Consider the following 21063-nt stretch of genomic DNA (forward strand, 5'->3'; position numbering starts at 1 on the left):
AGAGTGCATACTGTCCTCTTGTGTACAACAGAAGTATTACCATTTGTAAGGCAATTTCTACTACACATTTTTAAAAAAACCAACAGATATTTTATTTGTCATCCCATACTTTGAAATAAACTCACCAATGTCTTACAAAATGATTTGCACATATTCAGTTTTCCAAAACATGTACTTTTGAAGCCCAAATTTTCCATTCTCAATCTTATCTTCTGTAGGACGACTTTAAAAAAAAATTGAGTGAAACTCAATGAGTGAGTAAAAATTGAGTAAAAATTCTACACTCATCCATTTGGGATTTGTAATAGTTAAAATTTATTTTGCACCTCTGAGCTACTGTATTTGGCTGTCTGAAGACATGATGCCATCAGTTTTATACATTCACTTCACATGTGGTATATTTTACTCATAAGTATAAATTTCTACCTTTTAAAAGCAAATTAAGGAAGCCAGATATTCTGATGCATATTTATGAGACAAATTCCATAGTAGCAGAATCACACTATATAGGGCTCTGACTCTTATTAGGACAACTAAAATAGTGTACTTGCAGACTTTGCTTTGGTTCAAGAGATTTTCCAAAAGCAATTTTAAGGCAATAAGAAATTTGTATGTCTTCTAAGCAACATTTGGCTAAAAGAGATTCAATTTTTATTGTCCTTGGAGATTTGCATATTCTTGCAAAAAATGCAATGAGTTCTAAAGGCTGAATAATAAAATCTTCAGTAGCTAAGTGTTGTAATAAAAAGTTATGCCATGGATGGGGGAAAACACAGATACAAACACAATGTTTACATTGCACACTAAAGCACAGCATGATATTGCTGAAATAGATTATTTATTTCTGAAACATTCCAAAACAGCAGTATACACAGTTGTAATCAAATATTCAATCGTATGTGATTATAAGAAAGCATTGATTAGTGCAATTGGATTTTGTAAAAGGTCTATCAAAAAGATTTATTTGCATTAAAACTCATTCATTTCCCATAAGCAACCATTATTAAAACATTACAATTTTATTTTTTGTAATAAAGTATTGAAAAACTAATTGTAGTTTAGTGACCATTGCACCTTTTAAGTGAAATGTGGTTTATGCTGCTATTATAAATACAAAAAACAGGATAATAAATTAACATGTGAACAAATGGATGAAAGAAAGAATTATGTTGACCCAGCTGTATTGAGTTTCCAGTGAATGTTACTCTTTTGTGCTTTGGAACATAAAAATTACTGCTTTCATATTGCCCATGGTTTGTTTTTGAAGGATATGTTCCTAGTGCTAAAAAACAGTACATTACCACAAAAATATTATTTATGGCACACACAAAAATTAAATCCTCTCTGTGGTTCAAGCAAATGTGAACGGAATTAAATCAAAAAATAAAATTCTTGGAAACACACACAAAAAAATTCCAAGCGTATAACATAGGCCCCAAAGTTGCAACAAAATGCATAATATCTTTACAGAGTACACTGAATAAATTATCCCACTATATGGCAAAGCTGTTTGAAATAGTGGCATTTCTTAGCTCTCTCAAAGGAAGTAAGTCTGATATTTTGCACATATAGAAAAATTTCTTAAGTTCTAAATGACAGTACCGCAACTGTTAGTTTGATAACACTGCAGTTTTCCAGGCAAATAACTAAGTGCAATATTTAGTCTTTAATAATGTTCATTTTTTAAAAAATGACAGGGTATAACGGATATTCTTACATATTAAAACTCAATGAAAATAGTGTTGTGGGACCTTCCCTTCCTGTAACACAGTTACCCAGCCAGCTGGGTAGTAGAAACCACATTATTTCTTTTCCGTTGTTCAGGGGCATCCGACATCAATAGCAGCCGTCTCTCCAATTTCCATCTCGTAGAGTACTAAGAGAAGAAAGAGGCTTTGGAGGCTGAAGAAAACTGTTTTAAAAAATAAGCCACATTTCAGGTAGGAGAACAGTAAGACATGCATCAGTCACATATGTAATGAAGCTGGTCTTGTAGGTGTTCCCATATTCACATGCATGCACACTCTACCATGGCATATTTCCAGCTCTATGCTAATATATTATAAATGGCATAACTAAGGACCTGGGGTGAAATCCTGATCATACTGATCAATGGGAATTTTGCTATTGACTTCAATTGGACTAGGATTTCAATTCTAAACTGTAGGATGTGGTTCTGATCTGATGCAGGAACAATGTGGCCTGGCACAAAATGTCAAACTGCCAATCCTTCTTTTCCTCCCTACCCCCACCAACTCCTCTCTTCACTCCAATGTTTTGCCCTGCTCATCCCATTCTTCCCCACACAAAGAAAAAAAAGCTCATTTCTTGCTTTTCCCCTCTCCTCACTGTTCTCCCCCCAGTCCACAAAAACTACTTCCTTCTCACATAACACCAGTAATAAAAGTCCTGCAAAGGAGGCCCTCTGTGATACCTGTGAAATCTCACCTCTTTCAATGGGTTCACACAGGTAGGACAGGCAAGGGATTTAGTAACAATTCTGTTGATGATGCAAAAGATCAAACAGAACCTCCCTCCCTCTCCCTTAACTGTTTGGGCTCTGCAGGATTAATGGGATTAAAAAGCAGTGCAAATACATTTCTGTCACTAAAAACAGTAGCTATGTCCCAATAAAAACAGGCTACAGAAAATAATTTCCCCACATGAACTGTTGCACCCAACATGCATTTGAAAAAACAAATCAGTGCATTCTAAAAATAGCATTTTTTTTCCTGCCAATGGCAGTATAAGTATTGCCCGTGGAGAGAGAGCCTTCCTGAAATTGACCTATTCCAAGTTTTAAAAACATCATCAGAAAACAAAAGCTGGGAAACATTAGCACCATAATATAACAGCCAACTTAATTTTTATTATAAATTCCTTAGCAATTAACTATCCCCCAAAACTCCAAACACTACTGAGGATAGCTGTTTCAAATGACATTTAAAGAAAACATGCCTGAGACAATTAGTTTGACACAGTATCCAACTCTGCTCCATCTGCTTCTTTAAGAATTTCAGGAGGGCTACACGCATTTTACAGAAATCATATTTTGATTACATCATTTTGCTGAAATTAATCGGGGGAGGAGGGGTGTTAGGCTGGAAATGCTAGTGGATATGGTGATATGAAATCTGCCAAGAGAGCCACCAGCAGCCATCAACATGCACTGAGGGAAACCATAGCCAGATCCAGTTCCCTGCTACTGCTTCTTGTAAAGCCAGTTTTCATCCTCTCAGGTCCTGGCTCTCTCCCTTCCCTGCTCCCCATCTAGCCCAGGGGAGGCTCTGTGTTTTTTGCCGCCCCAAGAACGGCAGTCAGGAGGCCTACGGCAGCGTTTCTGTGGGCGGTACACTGGTCATGCGGATTCGGCAGCGTTTCTGTGGGTGATCTGACGGTCCCGCGCCTTCGTACCCGCCGCCGAATTGCCGCCGAAGCTGCGGGAACGGTGAAGCTCCTGCAGGCATGCCTGACTGCCGCCATAACTGCAACTGGTATGCCGCCCCTCACGGTTTGCCACCCCAGGCACACGCTTGCTGCGCTGGTGCCTGGAGCCACAACTACTGCTGATTCTACTGGCTCCTCTCCCGTCAGGAATCCTGGGCTGGAGGAGGAGGGCAGCCTGCTGCAAGGAAGATGGAACCTGTAAGTAAACGGCAGCCCCCCAGTGCTGATTCTTGCATTTCTCTGCAGACAGTGGCTCTAGTGGTTCAAAGTAGATTGAAACAGCAGCAGGAGCTCTCCCTATACTGTTACTAGGAGGTGGAACTGGACTTCCATCAGTTTCCTTTTCTTTCATAACCCATTTGGCTCCCCTCACACACTCTTCTCCCTCTCAGTGTCCAACCCCCTAGGATTCCATGCTCCCTCCTCATTCCCATGCTAGAGCCTTAGGGCACCAGGCAGAAGATATGTCCCTTACACACAAGCAATGTCACCTGTGACTCTTCCTGGCAGCTTAAGCATTTCCAGCACCGTAATTCCCAGTCCATGTTGCAACAAGGCAGCAAAGAGGGGATGGAATTTAGAGTGAATTATATGAACTATTCTTTTTTAATTAAGCACTGGGGTTAGGGAGAAGAGAGAGCAATAATTTATTTGGTGGGACTTAACCTTTAACTACCGACATATACAGTTTAGCAACACCACATTACTTAACCTATCAGCACTGTTAGAAAGGATGCAGAACTATTAAATGGCACTTTGTGTAATGAAACTAATCACTTAATCAGAATTCTCTCAAAGGAAAAATTACTGCCGTAACTAACAGCCTGCTAGCAGCTCTCAAAGCATTTGCATTTGTTGTAAGCAGAAAAAAGCTGCTTTCAATTTCTCAAAAATGATTGTTTACCTAAAACATACTCGCTGTGAGGGGGAAAGCAAGCTAGCCAGCGTCTTCTCCCGGAGGGGCTGAAAGGGAGAGCAGTTCAGCCAATTGCTCACTCCCCCAAAAGAGACGCCAGCAAGAAGGAGATAGAAGACTACCGGGCCAGCCCTTTGGGGCCCAATAAAGGGAAGGTTCAAGGTAGATGGGGTGAGCTATCTGCTTAGCAGGGATGGGTAGGGAAGCTTGCTGGGTTTGGCGAGTTTCATCTGGTTCACTTTTATGTTTCAGATGAACCAGGGGAATGCAGGCAATCGAACCCACCATCCACAAAGATCTGGTGAAATTTGGGCAAACCTAACCCAGTTGGTTTCACACAATTCTACCCCAGTGGAGTATCTCTAAAGGTTACTATTAAAATCAATAAAATGTGGTGTGATGCTGGCAGACCAGGTGCCAGTTTATGCCAAGGCCCCTGGGCCTCACTGACAAATGCATAACTGGAAACCAGTCTGGCTCATCAGTGTTAGCATTGTTAAAATAGATGTTCAGTTTATAAGAATGTGTTTAGACTTGATGAAATGCTTGTAGGATGCTGCATGTATTGATCTCGCTTATAACATCTGTACCCCAGGGCATAAAAGTGATATGGAGTGTTTGCACTGTAAATCCCTGTAACTGTGTAATTCACCAAATAGGAAAGAAGCATTAATTAATGTAAAGTGCAGGTCCTGCACACAACAAGGCCCACTGAAACCAAATGAGCCATTGTGAAACATCAAAGGACAAAAACTTGGTTGATTCCCCCCCACCACCGCCCATTAAGACCACAGGGGCACAAACACTTCTCCCATCAGTTTAAATTCAGGGGGGAAGGGCATACAAATTTGTAACTGGAAGGAACTGTATCACTATGCTGTTTGGAATTTGGAGAGGGCAATATTTCTTAGCATAAGCAAGGGATCCCAAAGCTGCTTGGACTGGGTTAGCTCTAGAGGACATAGAAAGCTTGCATATTGCAGCAGTTTCTATTACTTTTGGAACCTAAGGTTAACTCATTTGTGGGAGTATGTTTACATGCTTTAACCTTGTACATAACTCATTTCCTTTTCCTTAGTTAATAAATCTTTAGTTAGGTTATTATCGGATTGGCTACAAGCGTTGTCTTTGGTGTGACGTCTAAGGTGCAACTGGTCCCTTGGGACTGAGAGTAACCCGAATATTGTTGTGATTTTTTGGTGTAAGGGACCATCTATCACAAAGGCAAGTTTGTCTGGGTGGTAAGATAGACCGGAGCACCCAAGGGGACTGTCTGTGACTCCATGGTTAGGCTGCTATAATGCTTGAAGTATTCACACTTGTTACTTGGTTGGTGAAATCTAAAATATAGAACTCACAACTAATTTGGGGTTTATGCCCTCCTTTGGACAGTCTGGCCTGAGGTAGGCACTCACACTTGCGAGCTATTCCAGACAGCTTCACATGTGGCTTGTCTTACTTTTCTCTATAATAAGTTGTTTGAATATTTCTCAAGAGACATGGAAGGAAAGTTCTAGAAAGGAGACAGAGACCTTATGACGGGTTGTACTTGCCCCACACTGGGGCAAAAAGGGTTAACACAGCACCTCTTGGTGGCAGAAGCCACACCCCCTCATCCCTGATGGGCATGCTCCAACTCCTGCTGCAGTATAAAAGGGAGCAGCCTAGCTCAATCTGTGCTGACCACTGAGGAGGAAGGATGCACCTCACCGGCTCCAGCCGGGATCCTGGATTGCGAGAGCAGGAGACGCCATGGCCTGGACAAGTGCTCAGGTATCTACAACACCCCCAGGAGATTGCAGTCACTATCTGACGAGCCTGGAGATTCCGAAGACACCCTGACTTCAACTGTAGAAGTCACGGTAAGAATTAGCCCAGGGAGGGACCAGCCAGTGTCCCTGCAGCAGTCGGTGTGTTATGTGCAGATTCCCCTTTGAGTTAGTGGCAAACTCATTTGTCATTACCAGGGCCCTGGGCTGGGACCCAGTGGACCTGGGTCCCCCTACCCCAGCTGCCCCCTTTGGGGGGCAGCCCACCAGACCACTTCCTATTGACTCTGGCCATGAGGCTCACTTCCCTGCAGCCAAGGGGAGTCCTGTTGACTCTGGCCATTAGACTGCACTGCCCTGCAGCCAAGGGAAATCCTATTGACTCCAGCCATTGAGCCACACAACCCTGAGGCTGAGGGCAGCCATACTGACTTAACCGTGGGGCTACCACACCGTTGCCCCACTCCCAGGATGATGGGGTATAACTTGCCCTGTGACAGACTTTTACAATAAACAGTTCCTATTCCAGAAGAGAGAGTGAGTTCCATCAGGGAACAACAGCAAACAAAGTTACGTTGGAAATGTAAGAGGAAACTGACAGTTGTTTTAAAAGGTATCGGTCGCCACCTACACAATCCCACATGGTGTGGGAGCTGCCTACCTGACACACTGCCTCTCTCATTGGGCCATTCTGCCACAGCTGCAGTCAGAGGTGTAACCCTCTTGTTTTAAAAAGGAGGGGACTCTCAGCAAGTCATTCTCTGTGGCGACTCTGGGACATTTGAATTTGAATTTACTGTTGGCTCACAGAATTACATTGTTACCTCTGCGTGATTATTTAACATTGCTGGGTGGTTATCACGAATTGTTAAGGTTCATTGGGGTTTATGAACAGGCAGTTTTTATTGCTGAGAGAGAAGAGGACAAAATTAAGCCCAGCATCAGTAGCCTGTAAAAAAGTGTTTCTGTTTAAAAGCCTTAATTCAGACTTTTTTCTCTCTTTCTTTTTTAAAAAAGTTCTCAAAGCCAAGGCTATCTATGTGTAAAGGAGGTGCATTTAACTCTTTTCATTAATAAGAACATTCTCTTACCTTCGTACTGGCTGTGCAATTTTACTCCTGGGTATACTACTCCCACTTAGGGCCAATGATGGTCTTGGAAGAGCACTACGTCCTACAGTCCCAGGATTTGCAGTCTTGTTTGGCATGGGGATTCCACTGTTAGAATATAATTGTAAGGTGCTGGATAAGGGAATACTACTGCTGCCTTGTACAGTTGGGCTTACATACGCTGTAGCTTTGAGAGGCTGTCTGACAGACACAGGAAAATGTCCCACACTATGAACTCTGTGCTGAAGTTGTCCTGGAGATGGAACTGTAAAAGGATGGTAACAAAAGTAGTATACAATGTCAGTACACAACACATAGTACCAGGTATTAGCATTTATTTCTAAATAAGTCTGTACAGTGCTGAATGCACTTGTCATTAGAGGAGGTGACCTTTTGTTTCAGTCAAACCAGCTGTAAAACAGGCTAAATATTTAGATCCAATACAAATACATACTGCATCTGTTAGTCCAATTTAAGTAAAAATTTTAAAACACCACTACCAAACAAAAATAAGATCACCAGACAAAAATCCCACCCCTACTTCTAACTCCTCTTTTGCTCTGCAATGATTCAATACTTATTCTAGGTAACTAGAAGCCAAATCCCTCTAATGTAATTATAGCAGGGGTTGGCAACCTCTGGCACGTGGCTTGCCAGAGTAAGCACCCTGGCGGGCCGGGCCAGTTTGTTTACCTGCCGCGTCGGCAAGTTCGGACGACCGCGGCTTCCACTGGCCGCAGTTCCCCGTCCCAGGCCAACGTGGGCTGCGGGAAGCAGTGTGGGCCAAGGGATGTGCTGGCCGTGGCTTCCCGCCATCCCCATTGGCCTGGGATGGCCAATGGGAGCCGCAATCGGCCAAACCTGCCAACGCGGCAGATAAACAAACTGGCCCGGCCCACCAGGGTGCTTACTCTGGCGAGCCGTGTGCCAGAGGTTGCTGACCTCTGAATTATAGCTTTAACATGATAGACTTGCCGAAATAATAATTTATTCTTTTTCCGAGATCACTAAAAACTCAGTAGTTATAAACCACATGCTCCTTTTTCCGTAATAAGAGAATTATTTTGGCATTACAAAAAGGGTTGTACAGGTATATGCTTTATGTATAAAAACAGCCAAAAGTTATAAAAAGCCTCCTCAATATAACAGCCCATTCCACATACCATGTTACACAAACTATTATTTCAAATCAGTGCTGGAACATCCAAAAGCTTTAGAGAGATTCTCTACACAACTCTGCCCTCTGGTGTGCAACACAGCATACATTCTGTGATCCACAAGATAGAAACTAAACACCCAAAGGGCCTCGTATGTAAAACATTTAAGGCAGTGGTTCTCAACTGGGGGTATGCAGAGGTCTTCTAGGGAGTACATCAACTCATCTAGATATTTGCCTAGTTTTGCAACAGACCATTAAAAGCACTAGCAAAGTCAGTACAAACTATAATTACATACAATGACTTATTTATGCTGCTCTATATACTATACACTGAAATGTAAGTACAATATTTATATTCCAGTTGATTTATTTTATAATTATATGGTAAAAAAGATATAGCTAGTTGTCAGTAACGGAGTGCTGAGACACTTCTTTTGGTATTTTTATGTCTGATTTTGTAAGCAAGAAGTTTTTAAGTGGGGTGAAACATGGGATATGCAAGACAAATCAGATTCCTGAAAGGAGTACAGTAGTCTGGAAAGACTGAGAGCCACTGATCTAAGGTATGTATACTTCATCTGGGTACAAGCCTCCCAGCTTGGGTCCACAAACACATGCTAACATGCTAGGGCACTAAAAAAGATTTTCTAAACGACAACCTACCCTAAATTCTCAGTTACTGAGGGACAATCTTCACTCATTGGTATATCCGCTTTCCACAACCAACTCTCTGTATAATTTTTCATGAACAATGTACTTGGATGCTTATATCTAAACTGTATTGTTAAATTTATTCACCTAAATTTGAGTTATGGCTGATTATGTATTATATGCATCTTATTACCTTTAAAACAAACTTTGTATTTTTGGATAATCTAAGCACTATAGCCAGATGTACATACACTTTCTTCTTAACCTGTGTACTATTTCATTTTTTTAGGATTAGCTTTAATAAAATTTTTATACACCTGCAGCTCATTGTCTGAAGCCTGAGAATGTAACATCAAAGCACCACCTACACAGCTGTGGGTAAAATATTCCACAATTGCACAAAGCAGTGAGTTTCAGCACAACAACGAGCAGTAAAAGATATATATACTTACTACAAGATTGTATTCTTGAAATCCCATTACCGGCACCATGTAAACTGGAATCAAAGCTTTGACTATTCCTCACACAGACTGGCGAGCTAGCATTGTTATTAATGGTAGGAGTACTTGGCATCCGAGCGAGGTTAGGCATGCTTCTTCTGAGTTTATCTGAAGGAAAAGCAAACCATTTCCACAATCATGTCAAGATTTCCATCACAAACATCTAACTGACTTCTGAAGACAGTTAAAATTAGCAAAATTATTTCAACAATAAATGTGTTGTCTCCATGGGAGGAGATAAATTTAAATATTGTTTGTTTACTGCTTGAACCCTTCTGACTAATATATTGACATAGCAAACTGTTCGCATACCATTCCAAATCAGCTTAAAGAGATTCATGGATGAAGAATTTCAGGATTTACAGTCAAGCCCAAGCAGTCACAGTGAATTGAGTTAGTTTGTCATAGTTCAGTCCCCACTGATCACTTCACTTAAATACAGATCCAGTTTAGCTCAAGCATGAGCACTACTAATCCTTGAAGCTGCTAACTGGAGACAAACAGTGACAATGGAACTCTGTCTAACCACTTTATTAATAGTCACTAACAGTAACTGTAATATTATTGCCTTTATAACTACAGTACACCAAACTGTAACAGGTGCTATAGTATTAACTATTAATTTACCAGTTATAACAACTTCAAAAACAGGGTCTGGGTGAAGTCACATCAAACACTGTGCTTTCAAAGGCCCAATTTGTTTACTGTGTCTCTTGGCCCCACTGCTATCTACTGGCTCCTGGCTGTCCTTTCCCACCTTGAAAAGATAAGATGAGGACACCACTGAAAAACATATCCCCACCAAAATAGGCTACTCAGGTTATCAAAGTTGTTCTGAGGTCTCCACACATCTTACTTCACATAGAAAAGCAATGTTTGTCTAGGCAATAGCTTAGCATTAACTATCACTATGAAGTCTGTAATCTTACTGAAGTATAATTTATAAATCAAAACTTAAATAAGAGGCTAGATAGGAAAGAATTTTTAATGCAATTGAAGGTGCTGTTTGAGAGCCCTGAAAACTGAAGATCACTATTTAGCCATATTAAAGGCACGGTAAAGTTTTTCCACAATCCCTTGCCAGTGGATCTCAATACTGACCTAGAAGAACTACCTCAAAGCGTATGTTTCAACTGCATAGTTAATATAGCTGATCACCTGTCTGGAAGCTGGATACCCCAGTTTGCTATAGGTCAGTGGCTAACCAGACTGGCATTGGCAAGATAACTGTCAGTGCTATGGTGATGGATGTTTTCAAGGCAATTATTGCTCTGAATTATCCACGGGTGGTGAAGATGGTTAACGGTCCCAAAATAATAGCAGGGCTTGAGCATATGGGCTTCCCAAACCATTCTAGGGCCATCGATGGCACACATGTGCCCACAGTCCATCCCCTACGCCCAAATGGTGCACATGAATATGTAAACTTGAAATGATACTACTTGCTCATTATGCGGGCCTTGGTCAACAACAGAGGGAGGTCCATGGACACCAACATGGAATGCATTGGCAGGATGCATGATGCCACAATACGCCAGAGATCTGGCATTTTCAAACAGGACCTTTATTCCCACCCATTAAAATGGATATCACCATGGATCAATCTGCGCCCAATAATATAGATATCAATATGGATCAGTCTATGCCCACTGTTATTCTGGGAGACCCAGCCTATCCTCTGCTGTACAGGCTTATTAAGCCCTACCCAGATATGAGAGCACTTGGCAGAGGAAGGTTTAACTTACAGACTGAGAGGTTGCAGGATGACTGAAAACAAGATGGTGCTGCCTACAAAACCATTTGGATGCCAGTGGGTATTATGCTATTCATGTTACTGGGGCGTGCTATGCACTGCACAATATATGTGAGGATACAGCGAGGCATGGTTTGATACCTGACGGGTTCACAGGCACTGTACAGGCAGCCAGAAAGTGCACCTCTGGTAAGTGGGGCTGGGTCCACAACAATGGAAATAAGATATGCCTTGTGTGCCCAGAGCTTGGGTTTGGAGGGGGAAAATGAGGAAAGGGGAAACGTGAGGACAAAATCATGTGCTTTATCAATTTACTCGTGAGAGCATCAATTTTATGTACTACTGATCTGAGATTTCTTTATTGTTTCCCAAGTACTCACATACTGAGGGACTGAACAGCAAAACAGTTTATTAAAAGTCAACAACACAGGCAGTTCAGCTGCCACAAACCAAAGAAAGTGAAATAAGAAAGTGCAAACAAACCCAAAGTGCAATAAATACAAAACAAATAAAAATTCAGAAACATTTCATGTAACTGAATTGCATATCATCAATGAACTTGTTTTTTGTCCCCTGTGGATATGCAAGGATGCAGTGCTCTGGGTACATCTGCCCATGTGCACTTCCATTCAAGGACTGCATTAACTGGCTCATTCCCCAGAATTGTCCAGTGGTTGTACCATATGATAGTGAGGAGGGAGGCCATTACAGCAGGCTGGACTGGGACCAGGGCAAGGTCTGAGCTGGTGTGTTCTGCTGCCTGCAAGCCATCACACCCAGCAGCCAGTCAAACAATTTCCTCTGCTGCTGGTGGTCCTACTCACTTAACACATAGTCATGTTCAATTAAATCCACTGCCATCTTTTGCTCCATCTCCAACATGGCCTGTGCTGCAGCCTGGTCCTGCTGGTCTCATTCCAGCATTTCCCTTTACACTTGCAAGAGCTGGTCCATCCTGCATCACCTTCAGCTGGACATCCCTGGTCCATTTTCTTATTCCCCAGAGGTTCTGACCATCAGTGACCTCCTAGGCACATTCTTGGTGAGTTGCCAGACTGTGGGTTCTGACGTCCAGTCTTCCAGTACCCGCTCTTGAAGTATTTGCTTTTCTCCCTGCACTGAGGTCCTGTTGATGAATTCTCTGCTTTTCCAGCTTCCTGGAGATGGCCTCATGGAAGTGTACGTTTCAGGTACAGCTCACCAAATTATGGCTCTTACTGACCTCATAGCACAAGTCCACCACAACCTTGTTGTCAGCCTCTGGCCAGATGGCAGTACAGCGAGGGGCTGATTTCCTGAATGCCATCCCTTGTTCAAGTGCTGTGAGAGTGCAGTAAAAAAAATCTGCCAGCACAGAGGTGATATAAAATGTGAGTTTCAATGTCAAATGGGGTATACAAGCTAGTATCTGACTTCCAGTGCAGAAGAAGGGAGTAGATACATTGTACAATACCACCATCCTGGGATAACTGTTGGAAGGCACTGGAGAACTAGCAACACCCAAGTTGATTACCCTGAATCCACACTGCAAAGGCGGCAGTTGACCAGCCTGAGTGTAAGCAGCACTCAGACTATAGCCCCAAACAGACCAGCTAACCACTGACAGAGCGCTACCAAACTCAGATCAGAGGTATTTTGTGTGGATGGGAACCGTGTTAGGAACAACACCTAAGTACAAGCCTGGGTTAACTCTTCAGGGAAGACATAACCTAAGTTTTTACACTCACTCAATCCATCCGTAATTATCTCAAATAGATTTACTAATATGGTGCAAAGATGAGTTGAAAATTAGTTCCTCTTATTTATCTGCCAAGACCAGTGTTCAAATTTCCTCACTGCACTAGGTACAGTTATGACACTCTTAATATCTCAGTGTATGGTTTATGCGTCTGTGATGTCATCAACCGATACAAGAGAGAGACAAAAAGTACAAGGTTCTCAATTCAGATCCTAGTAGGTAGAAAGAATTCTTTCAATTCACCTTTAAGCAGCATTTATTTGTCTTTTTTTTATATCTACACTTGCATTCTGTTAATTTTTTTAAATACCTCATTTTATTTAGAAGTATCATTGAATTACAGACTGAAAACTGTTAGTTAAAACAGAATAGTTGCACACACAAAAGAATCTTCCATTACCCCTTGTGATGGTTTTCAGGGTGCCTGTGACTGTGAGTCACACCGTTACACTCCTGCCTCCAGCGTGATAGAAATTTGCTTGTGCTTAACTGGATATCAGCTTCCTGACATCTCCAGCCTGTCAGCCACCCAAACAATCTCCTCTGGGCTATGCCAGCCCTTACTTTGCCTTGCAGGTTAACAGCAGGTGTACTCCAGGCCATGGGTGGCAAGTTTGTAGAAATTTTGGTGGTACCCAGAACCCGCCACCCAACTCCGCCCCTACCTGCCTAAGGCTCTGGGAGGGGACTTGTGGGGGGAGGTCTGGGGTGCAGGTCTTGGGCTGGGGATTGGGGTGCAGGCTTTGGGATGGAGTTTGGGTGCTGGGTGCAGGCTCTGGGCTGGGGCAGGGGGTGGGTGTGAAGGCGGGGGTGAGGGGTGCAGGCTTTGGGACGGAGTTTGGGTGCAGGCTCTGGGCTGGGGGTGGGTGTGAAGGCGGGGGTGAGGGGTGCAGGCTTTGGGACGGAGTTTGGGTGCAGGCTCTGGGCTGGGGCTGGGGGCGTAGGAAGGGGTGAGGGGTGCAGGCTCTGGGAGGGAGTTTGGGGATAGGAGGGAGTGCAGAGGTGAGGGCTGTGGGGCTGAGGATGAGGGATTCATGCTGTGGGGGGGCTCAGGGCTGGGGCAGAGGATTAGGGTGCGAGGGGATGAGGGCTCTGGCTGGGGCTGGGGGATGAGGGGTTCATGATGCAGGAGGGGGCTCAGGGCTAGGGCAGAGGGCTGTGGGGCTGGGGATGAGGGGTTCATGATGCGGGGGGGCTCAGGGCTGGGGCAGAGGATTAGGGTGTGAGGGGATGAGGTCTTTGGCTGGGGATGAGGGTTTGGGGCGTTGGAGAGGCTCAGGGCTAGGGCCGAAGGGCAGGGTAAGGGCAGCCTGCCCTGCCAGTAGGGGATGGAAGGCACTAGGACCCTGGGGCAGCAGACAGCAGTTCTGCCCGGAGCCGTTCTACTCCGGCAGCACAAGCAGGCAGGGGAGAGGCGCCGCGCTGCTTTCTGTCAGGCAGGGACGCGGCGGGGGGTGGGGGACACGCAGGGGGAGGGGTGTCAGGCGGGGGCCGGGACCCGATCCAGGCAGGGACGCGGCGGGGCGGAGCGGGGAGGCCCGTGGGGGCCGGGGCCCGATCCAGGCAGGGCCGGAGGAGAGACCCAGCTCCAAATATTGCTGGAGCAGGGCACCCGGCCCTGAATATTCCTGGTGCCCGAGCACCGCAAATGTATATAACCTGCCGCCTATGCTCCAGGCCCCAAGTTCCTTCAAAAGTATTCCCCTGTAGTGTCCAGACCCTTCTCCACTCACAGAAATAACAGCTTTGCTGTCCCCAAGGGAACAGTGCACACACCAGCGTGTATGATTCAGCTCAGGATCAGCTCCTTGTCAACCCCACAGCACCAAGTTTGATAATAAAGATCATGATTTGAGAGATGAAAAGTAAGGATAACGGAAACAGCAAGTTACTAGAGCGTTCTAGAGACTAAACTTAACAGGCTAACCTGCAATCTATATAAATACAGCTCACCCCAAATGCCCTCTGCAGTGTTTTCAAGAATGTAGCCACAGGGCCCGATTACTTCCTAGGTGCAGGATAACAGGGTGCTTTCCTTATTCCATTATAGTCCAGTAAGCCTTTGAAGTGCACCTCCAGACAAGGCTCTTTTCCCCCAGCTGTTCTTCTCTTCCTGTTAAATCTCATAATCCTTCATCTGCATTTGGCTCAGACTGGATATTGTGAAGGAGACAATACACAATTTGCATTTCAACAGACAGATGGATGAACACCTCTGGTCTGGCAAGAAACCAGTTTTTCACCTCTGCTGGTGACTAACACCTTGATTCAAACTATAAGAGTGTGTGTGTGTGTGTGTGTGTGCGCACATACACACTTTTTACACAGTATCTGTACATGCATTTCACAAAAATCCTTGCTTTCATTTAAGATCTTACATGGTACTCTGATGGATCAGAATGTACATAGTAGGATCAAAATATTCTTGTAACCCTCTCTACCAGTTGGCAGGTTCTTATGGTCACATCCTTCCACGCCCTCTCCCCATGAACCACCATTCTTAACAGCATTTTAGAGGCAACGGGGATACATTTCCTTTTCTTTTCTTTCATGGAGTCTAGAACAATTTATAAAGTCTACTCTCTTTATACTGAACTGATGTCTGGAGGGAAACCACAAGTATGCAATATGCTGTTGAGTGTATGCAGCCAAAAGGAAAATATAGTTTTTAAAGGAACCTGGAATATGTGTGGCATGCTTATGAAGGTGGCAACTAAGCAAGGGTTTAGAAGCATCTAAAAAACCAAGGGGAAATACGTATTAAAAAATAACCAAAATACGCTAGCTCAGGGGTGGGCAAACTATGGCCCGCGGACCAGATCTGGCCCCTCAGGGCTTTGGATCCAGTCCGCGGGATTGCCCCCTGTGGAGCCGCGCCGCTCTCAGAAGCGGCCCTCGGGCAGGGGTGGGGCAGAAGGCTCCACATGCGTTGCCCTTGCCACACCTGCAGGTACCTCCCCCGAAGCTCCCATTGGCCAGGGTTCCCCATTCCCAGCCAAGGGCAGCTGCAGGGTGGGCGGTGCCTGGAGGCACGGCAAGGGCAGCGCATGCAGAACCCTCCGCCCCCTCTCCCCCAGGGTATGCGCTTCCGGGAGCGGGAGCCGGGGGCAGCTTTAGGTAAGTGGCACCGGGCTAGAGCTCGAACCCCTCCTGCACCCCGGTCCCCAACTCGCTGCCCTAAGCCCCCTGCCTGCACCTCGCACCCCTACTTGCTGCCCTGAGCCTGCACCCTTCCTGCACCCCAATCCCCTGCCCTGAGCTCCCTGCTGCACCCCGCACCCCTCCTACACCCCAACCTCCTTCCCTGAACCCAATCATACACCCCGCACCCTTCCTCTGCCCCAATCCCTTTCCCTTAGCCCCTTCCTGCACACCGCACCCCACACTCCCTCCTGCACCCCAATCCCCTGCCCCAGCCCTGCATACAATTTCCCCACCCAGCCATGGCCCTCAGCCCAAAAAGTTTGCCCACCCCTGCACTATCTGCTATTGGATGAAGGATGCACTTTATTACTATTTTCTCTTATCTTTCTAAAAAGCAACAATGAGTCCTGTGGCACCTTAAAGACTAACAGATGTATTGGAGCATAAGCTTTCGTGGGTGAATACCCACTTCGTCAGACGCACGTAATGGAAATTTCCAGAGGCAGGTATAAATATGCAGGCAAGAACCAGTCTGGAGATAACGAGGTTAGTTCAATCAGAGAGGGTGAGGCAGTTGTGGTGTCAACACCAAGGGAGGAGAAACTGCTTTTGTAGTTGGCTAGCCATTCAGTCTTTGTTTAATCCTGATCTGATGGTGTCAAATTTGCAAATGAACTGAAGCTCAGCAGTTTCTCTTTGAAGTCGGGCTCTGACTTTTTTTTGCTGTAAGATGGTTACCTTTACATCTGCTATTGTGTGGCCAGGAAGGTTGAAGTGTTCTCCTACAGGTTTTGTATATTGCCATTCCTAATATCTGACTTGTGTCCATTTATCCTTTTACGTAGGGACTGTCCTGTCTGACAAAGTGGGTATTCACCAATGAAAGCTTATGCTCCAATACATCTGTTAGTCTTTAAGGTGCCACAGGACTCATTGTTGCTTCTTACAGATCCAGACTAACACGGCTACCCCTCTGATACTCTTATCTTTCTATAACAAATTATTTCCTGGGTTGGAATTTTTTTTCAAAGGGAAAATTATTATATTCATAGAATCATAGGGTTGGAATGGACCTCAGGAGGTCATCTAGTCCAACCCCTGCTCAAACCAGAACCAATCCCCAGATTTTTACCCCAGTTCCCCAAATGGCCTCCTCAAAGGATTGTACTCACAACCCTAGGTTTAGCAGGCCAATGCTCAAATCACTGAGCTCTCCCTCCCCCCAGGAGGGATAATAAAATAATAATAATATCCAGGTATTATGGTGATGATCTTAAAAATTCTTCTAAAATAAACGAATGCATTTCAAATGTTTGATTGTAAGTTTATATAAACTTTGGTCTTGAAACTGGGCCAGAATCTCAGATCAATCTCCTGCACTTCCTGGGTTCTGCCTGCCTGGCGACACCATGGAAATAATTCTTTTTCGCAGTACTGAAATGCTGTCATTTCCAGAAGAAAACAAGATGTAATGAAGGGCATGAAAATTAAAACACTCCAAAAAGAATACATCAGCCCAACAACACACATGCGCACACACCACAAACTAAAGAGAGAATGAGACCACCTTTGGGTCACAACAAAGTGATTTCTGTGTATTGGACAATGTGAAATGGACACCAGTTTATTCCTTTAAAAGCATGATGATTCAAGTGCTTATTACAGTACATAAGATCAACCAATTTAAATACATTCTTGTCATTAATGAGTAAGTTAGCAACTCTTGAAGTTGTTAACCATAAACTTATTCACAAACAGTTTTCATTGCTCGGTTTAAAAAGGCTTCATGAAATGCAGATTTAGAGCAGGTACACAGATTAAATGGCTGTTCACTTGCAAATCAAGAGGATTACACACAAATTCTGTCTACCACCTGCCTTATATGTAACAAAGCTTTTCACATGTAAGACACACAGTAAGTATCTCCTTAGCAGCAATGACCGCAGTAATTAAAATAGACACTGAGGAGTATTCCTTTACTCCTCCATGTCTTCCAATTCCTAGGTCTTTAAATGATACATTAGCAGATCAAAATGTATTAATTATAAAGAGGAAGGGGCAGTTTCACTGAAAAACAAAAATGTCTCAAGAAAGTTACATTAAACTTACTTGATTTGAAAGAAACTATTTGGTTTCATGATACACATTTCTACCTGGGAATGTTTTGTCACAAAGGGAAGCATTTTTTCCCCAAAACTATAAGGGTTTGCTCTGAAAGTTTGTTCCAGAAGTCACAATAGATCCTCTAGCTCCCCAGCTGTCTGAACGCCCCCGTCCCCACCATAGGATCAGATATACCAAGGCCACATTTGAGGAAGGGTTCTCACATATAGCAGAATTCTAATTCAATTTTCCAGAAGTACAATCCTTCCACAGATTAGAAGATTTATGTTTGCACACAGAGCAGCCTCATGTTTGTGTAAGTAAAAAAGGCAGCAGGCAGTGAAGGCAGAGGTTCCTGTGTTTCTTTTTGTGCTGTCGGCAAAAATTCCAACACTAATTAGATCTTTACTTTTGCAAAAATCAATGAAAGTTAGACCAGGTATTTCAGTCTGGATACTATATTTTTTTTCAAAAAATCTGATCTTCAGGTAGGGCAGCAGCAGCAGCATCTCTGCTTGTCATCACCATCAGTCTTCTTCTAGCAAAGGCTAAAGATCACAATCACACTGAAGACCCAGCCAACTCCTGGTGAAACACTGGATTGGAGACTAAATGCCATCAGTCACCCCATAGTTCTCTTGCTGAATGCCAAATTGAATATAATGCTGTTGGTTGATTTACTGCCCTCCTTATGTGGCGGGCTAGGACTTCTAAGCCACAACAGCATGTACACGCCCAAACTGAAAGTGCCAAATTGCAGGTAATTCTCAAGAAATGCAGCCTTACAGCAGTTCCACGTTCTGTGGGCAGCACTGCAGTGTTCCTTTGCTATTCAGCTCAGCTGCTAGTCATGTAAACCAGTAGCCAATCTACTGACTTCATGTGCAAGAGCACCAACCGATCTGCTTTGGGCAAGGGGAGGGAAGGCAACTTCGCTGACCTGCCGCAACATGGCATACTGCTTATTTGGTTTTGATAAATTATGTGCGGCACTGGATCTGCCACATTCCCAAGTGACACATAGCTGGTTTACCAGCTCCAGCCTCACTTACATCGCACTCTCCCAATGTTCCTGGCATCCAGTAGCAGCACCAACATGCCACATACTGTGTTTGATACTGGTTTGACCCTGACAAACACTTATTTGGCCCACTACTTGAATTTTTAAGACTTGGAGTTCTGGTAAGAGAATGAAATCATGGCCAGGATTTTGAGAAATGCTGACAGAAATCTGTGGCCATAACACTACTACTTAACTCTTATATATTGCTTTTCAGCTATGTATTTCAAATCAATTTACAAAGGGAGGCAAGTAACATTATCCCTTACCTCTTAACAGAAAACAACCAAAAAGGTAAGAGCCTCTCAGTCAGGGCCAGCTTCAGGGTTTTTGAAGCCCCAAGCGGCGGCAAAAAAAAAAAAAAATCGTGATCAGCGGCAGCTCCACAGCGCCACTTTCTTCTTCGGCAGCAATTCAGCAGCAGGTCCTTCCCTCTGAAAGGGACCAAGGGACCCGCCGCCGAATTGCTGCCAAAGAGCCCGACTTGCCAACTCTTCCCCTTGGCCGCCCCAAGCACCTGCTGAGCTGCTGCCTGGAGCCGGCCCTGCTCTCAGTACAGATAGTTACTCAATTTATCTGGACTATAATTGCCTAAGAGTCATATTATGAAGGATATACCAGCTGAAACAGGAGTTAGAATTCCACACTACACAGGCTGCAACAGATCTGCAGCTCTGAGACAGTAAAGCCTTCTACAGCTGATTGAAGCTGTATCTTATCTACAGAGTGACACCTGGTAGATCATGCAGCACATCAACACTCTTGGACAGCAAGGCCACCCAGGTGGTAGTGCTGGCACCTGCCAAGTGACTTGTCACTTATTAGCTGGAAGGCATAGAGGAGGCTTTGTCATAGTGTCTCAAGAGTAAGTGGTTTATGAGACGTCCTTAACCTTGGCATGGAACATGAAACAGACATTGCCAAGGGATCTGGGGTGCATACATATTCAATATGCTTAGCACTACATCCCATGCACATTCATCATTGATTCCATACACTCTTCCTCTCCATTTCTGTCACCCTATTCTGTTAGCCTTTCAATGCTGACTCCTACTCCTGCAAGTCCTTAACTGTCAAAAATAATAAAATTGAAATTAACATGATGTGTTATTTTGCACAAACAAGCAAACACACCATTTAATAGTGTTGTAACCTCATCCTTCCCTTACACTCTCCACACTTACCTGTTCTCCTTCCTGTGCCATGTCCAACTTAAGCATAAAGTGCTTTTGGCAGAGACCTGTCGTGTACTATTTGTCAGTAAAGTAATGTGTGTACCTGTGGCACTCTAAATAACTAACTGTTTTGGACACAAGGTCTGTTTTCTTACACAAGGGAGGGAAATAATCTGGGATGTTACAAATAAGACCCTGACTGGAAACTGGACACTGATTATCTTGAAGCAGGGTGGAGGAGATGCAACAGCACCATGAAAATGATGGAAAGAAAGGGGAGAAGGAACAACAAGGAGTTTCAAAACTTAATACTGCAGCAGCACCAGAAAAAAGTCTCTTTCAGAGATTCTGGAGGATATCAGCCTTAGGCATGGTACAAAAACAGTAATGGCTGCTGGCAGTCTGGGAGTAATGAGCACCACTTACCTACTTGTTTTATCAATGCTCCCCAGCATGCCTGAAACTCAGAGTGAAGGGCAGAGGGCTGAACAGAGGAGTCTTATGATAACACTATGCAATTCTGAATGACAGCAATAATA

General features: G+C 44.0%; 1 protein-coding gene across 3 annotated transcripts in view; it reads right to left on the reverse strand.

The window, feature by feature from the left end:
• Window positions 1–543: 543 nt before the first annotated feature.
• Window positions 544–21063, reverse strand: part of SLAIN1 (SLAIN motif family member 1) — a 73008-nt gene continuing 52488 nt past the window's right edge. The window contains exons 5-7 of one of the 3 annotated variants that reach the window (XM_045012293.1): window positions 9504–9659; window positions 7224–7506; window positions 544–1912 (exon numbers count right to left, since the gene is read on the reverse strand). In XM_045012293.1, the coding sequence (XP_044868228.1) occupies window positions 1837–1912; window positions 7224–7506; window positions 9504–9659 (515 nt within the window). In that variant the 3' untranslated portion in view covers window positions 544–1836. The remainder of the gene's footprint in view (window positions 1913–7223; window positions 7507–9503; window positions 9660–21063) is intronic. The other 2 variants (XM_045012285.1, XM_045012301.1) reach the window with 2 other exon arrangements.

The sequence above is a fragment of the Mauremys mutica genome, chromosome 1 (assembly GCF_020497125.1).
Source record: "Mauremys mutica isolate MM-2020 ecotype Southern chromosome 1, ASM2049712v1, whole genome shotgun sequence".
Lineage (NCBI taxonomy): Eukaryota > Metazoa > Chordata > Testudines > Geoemydidae > Mauremys > Mauremys mutica.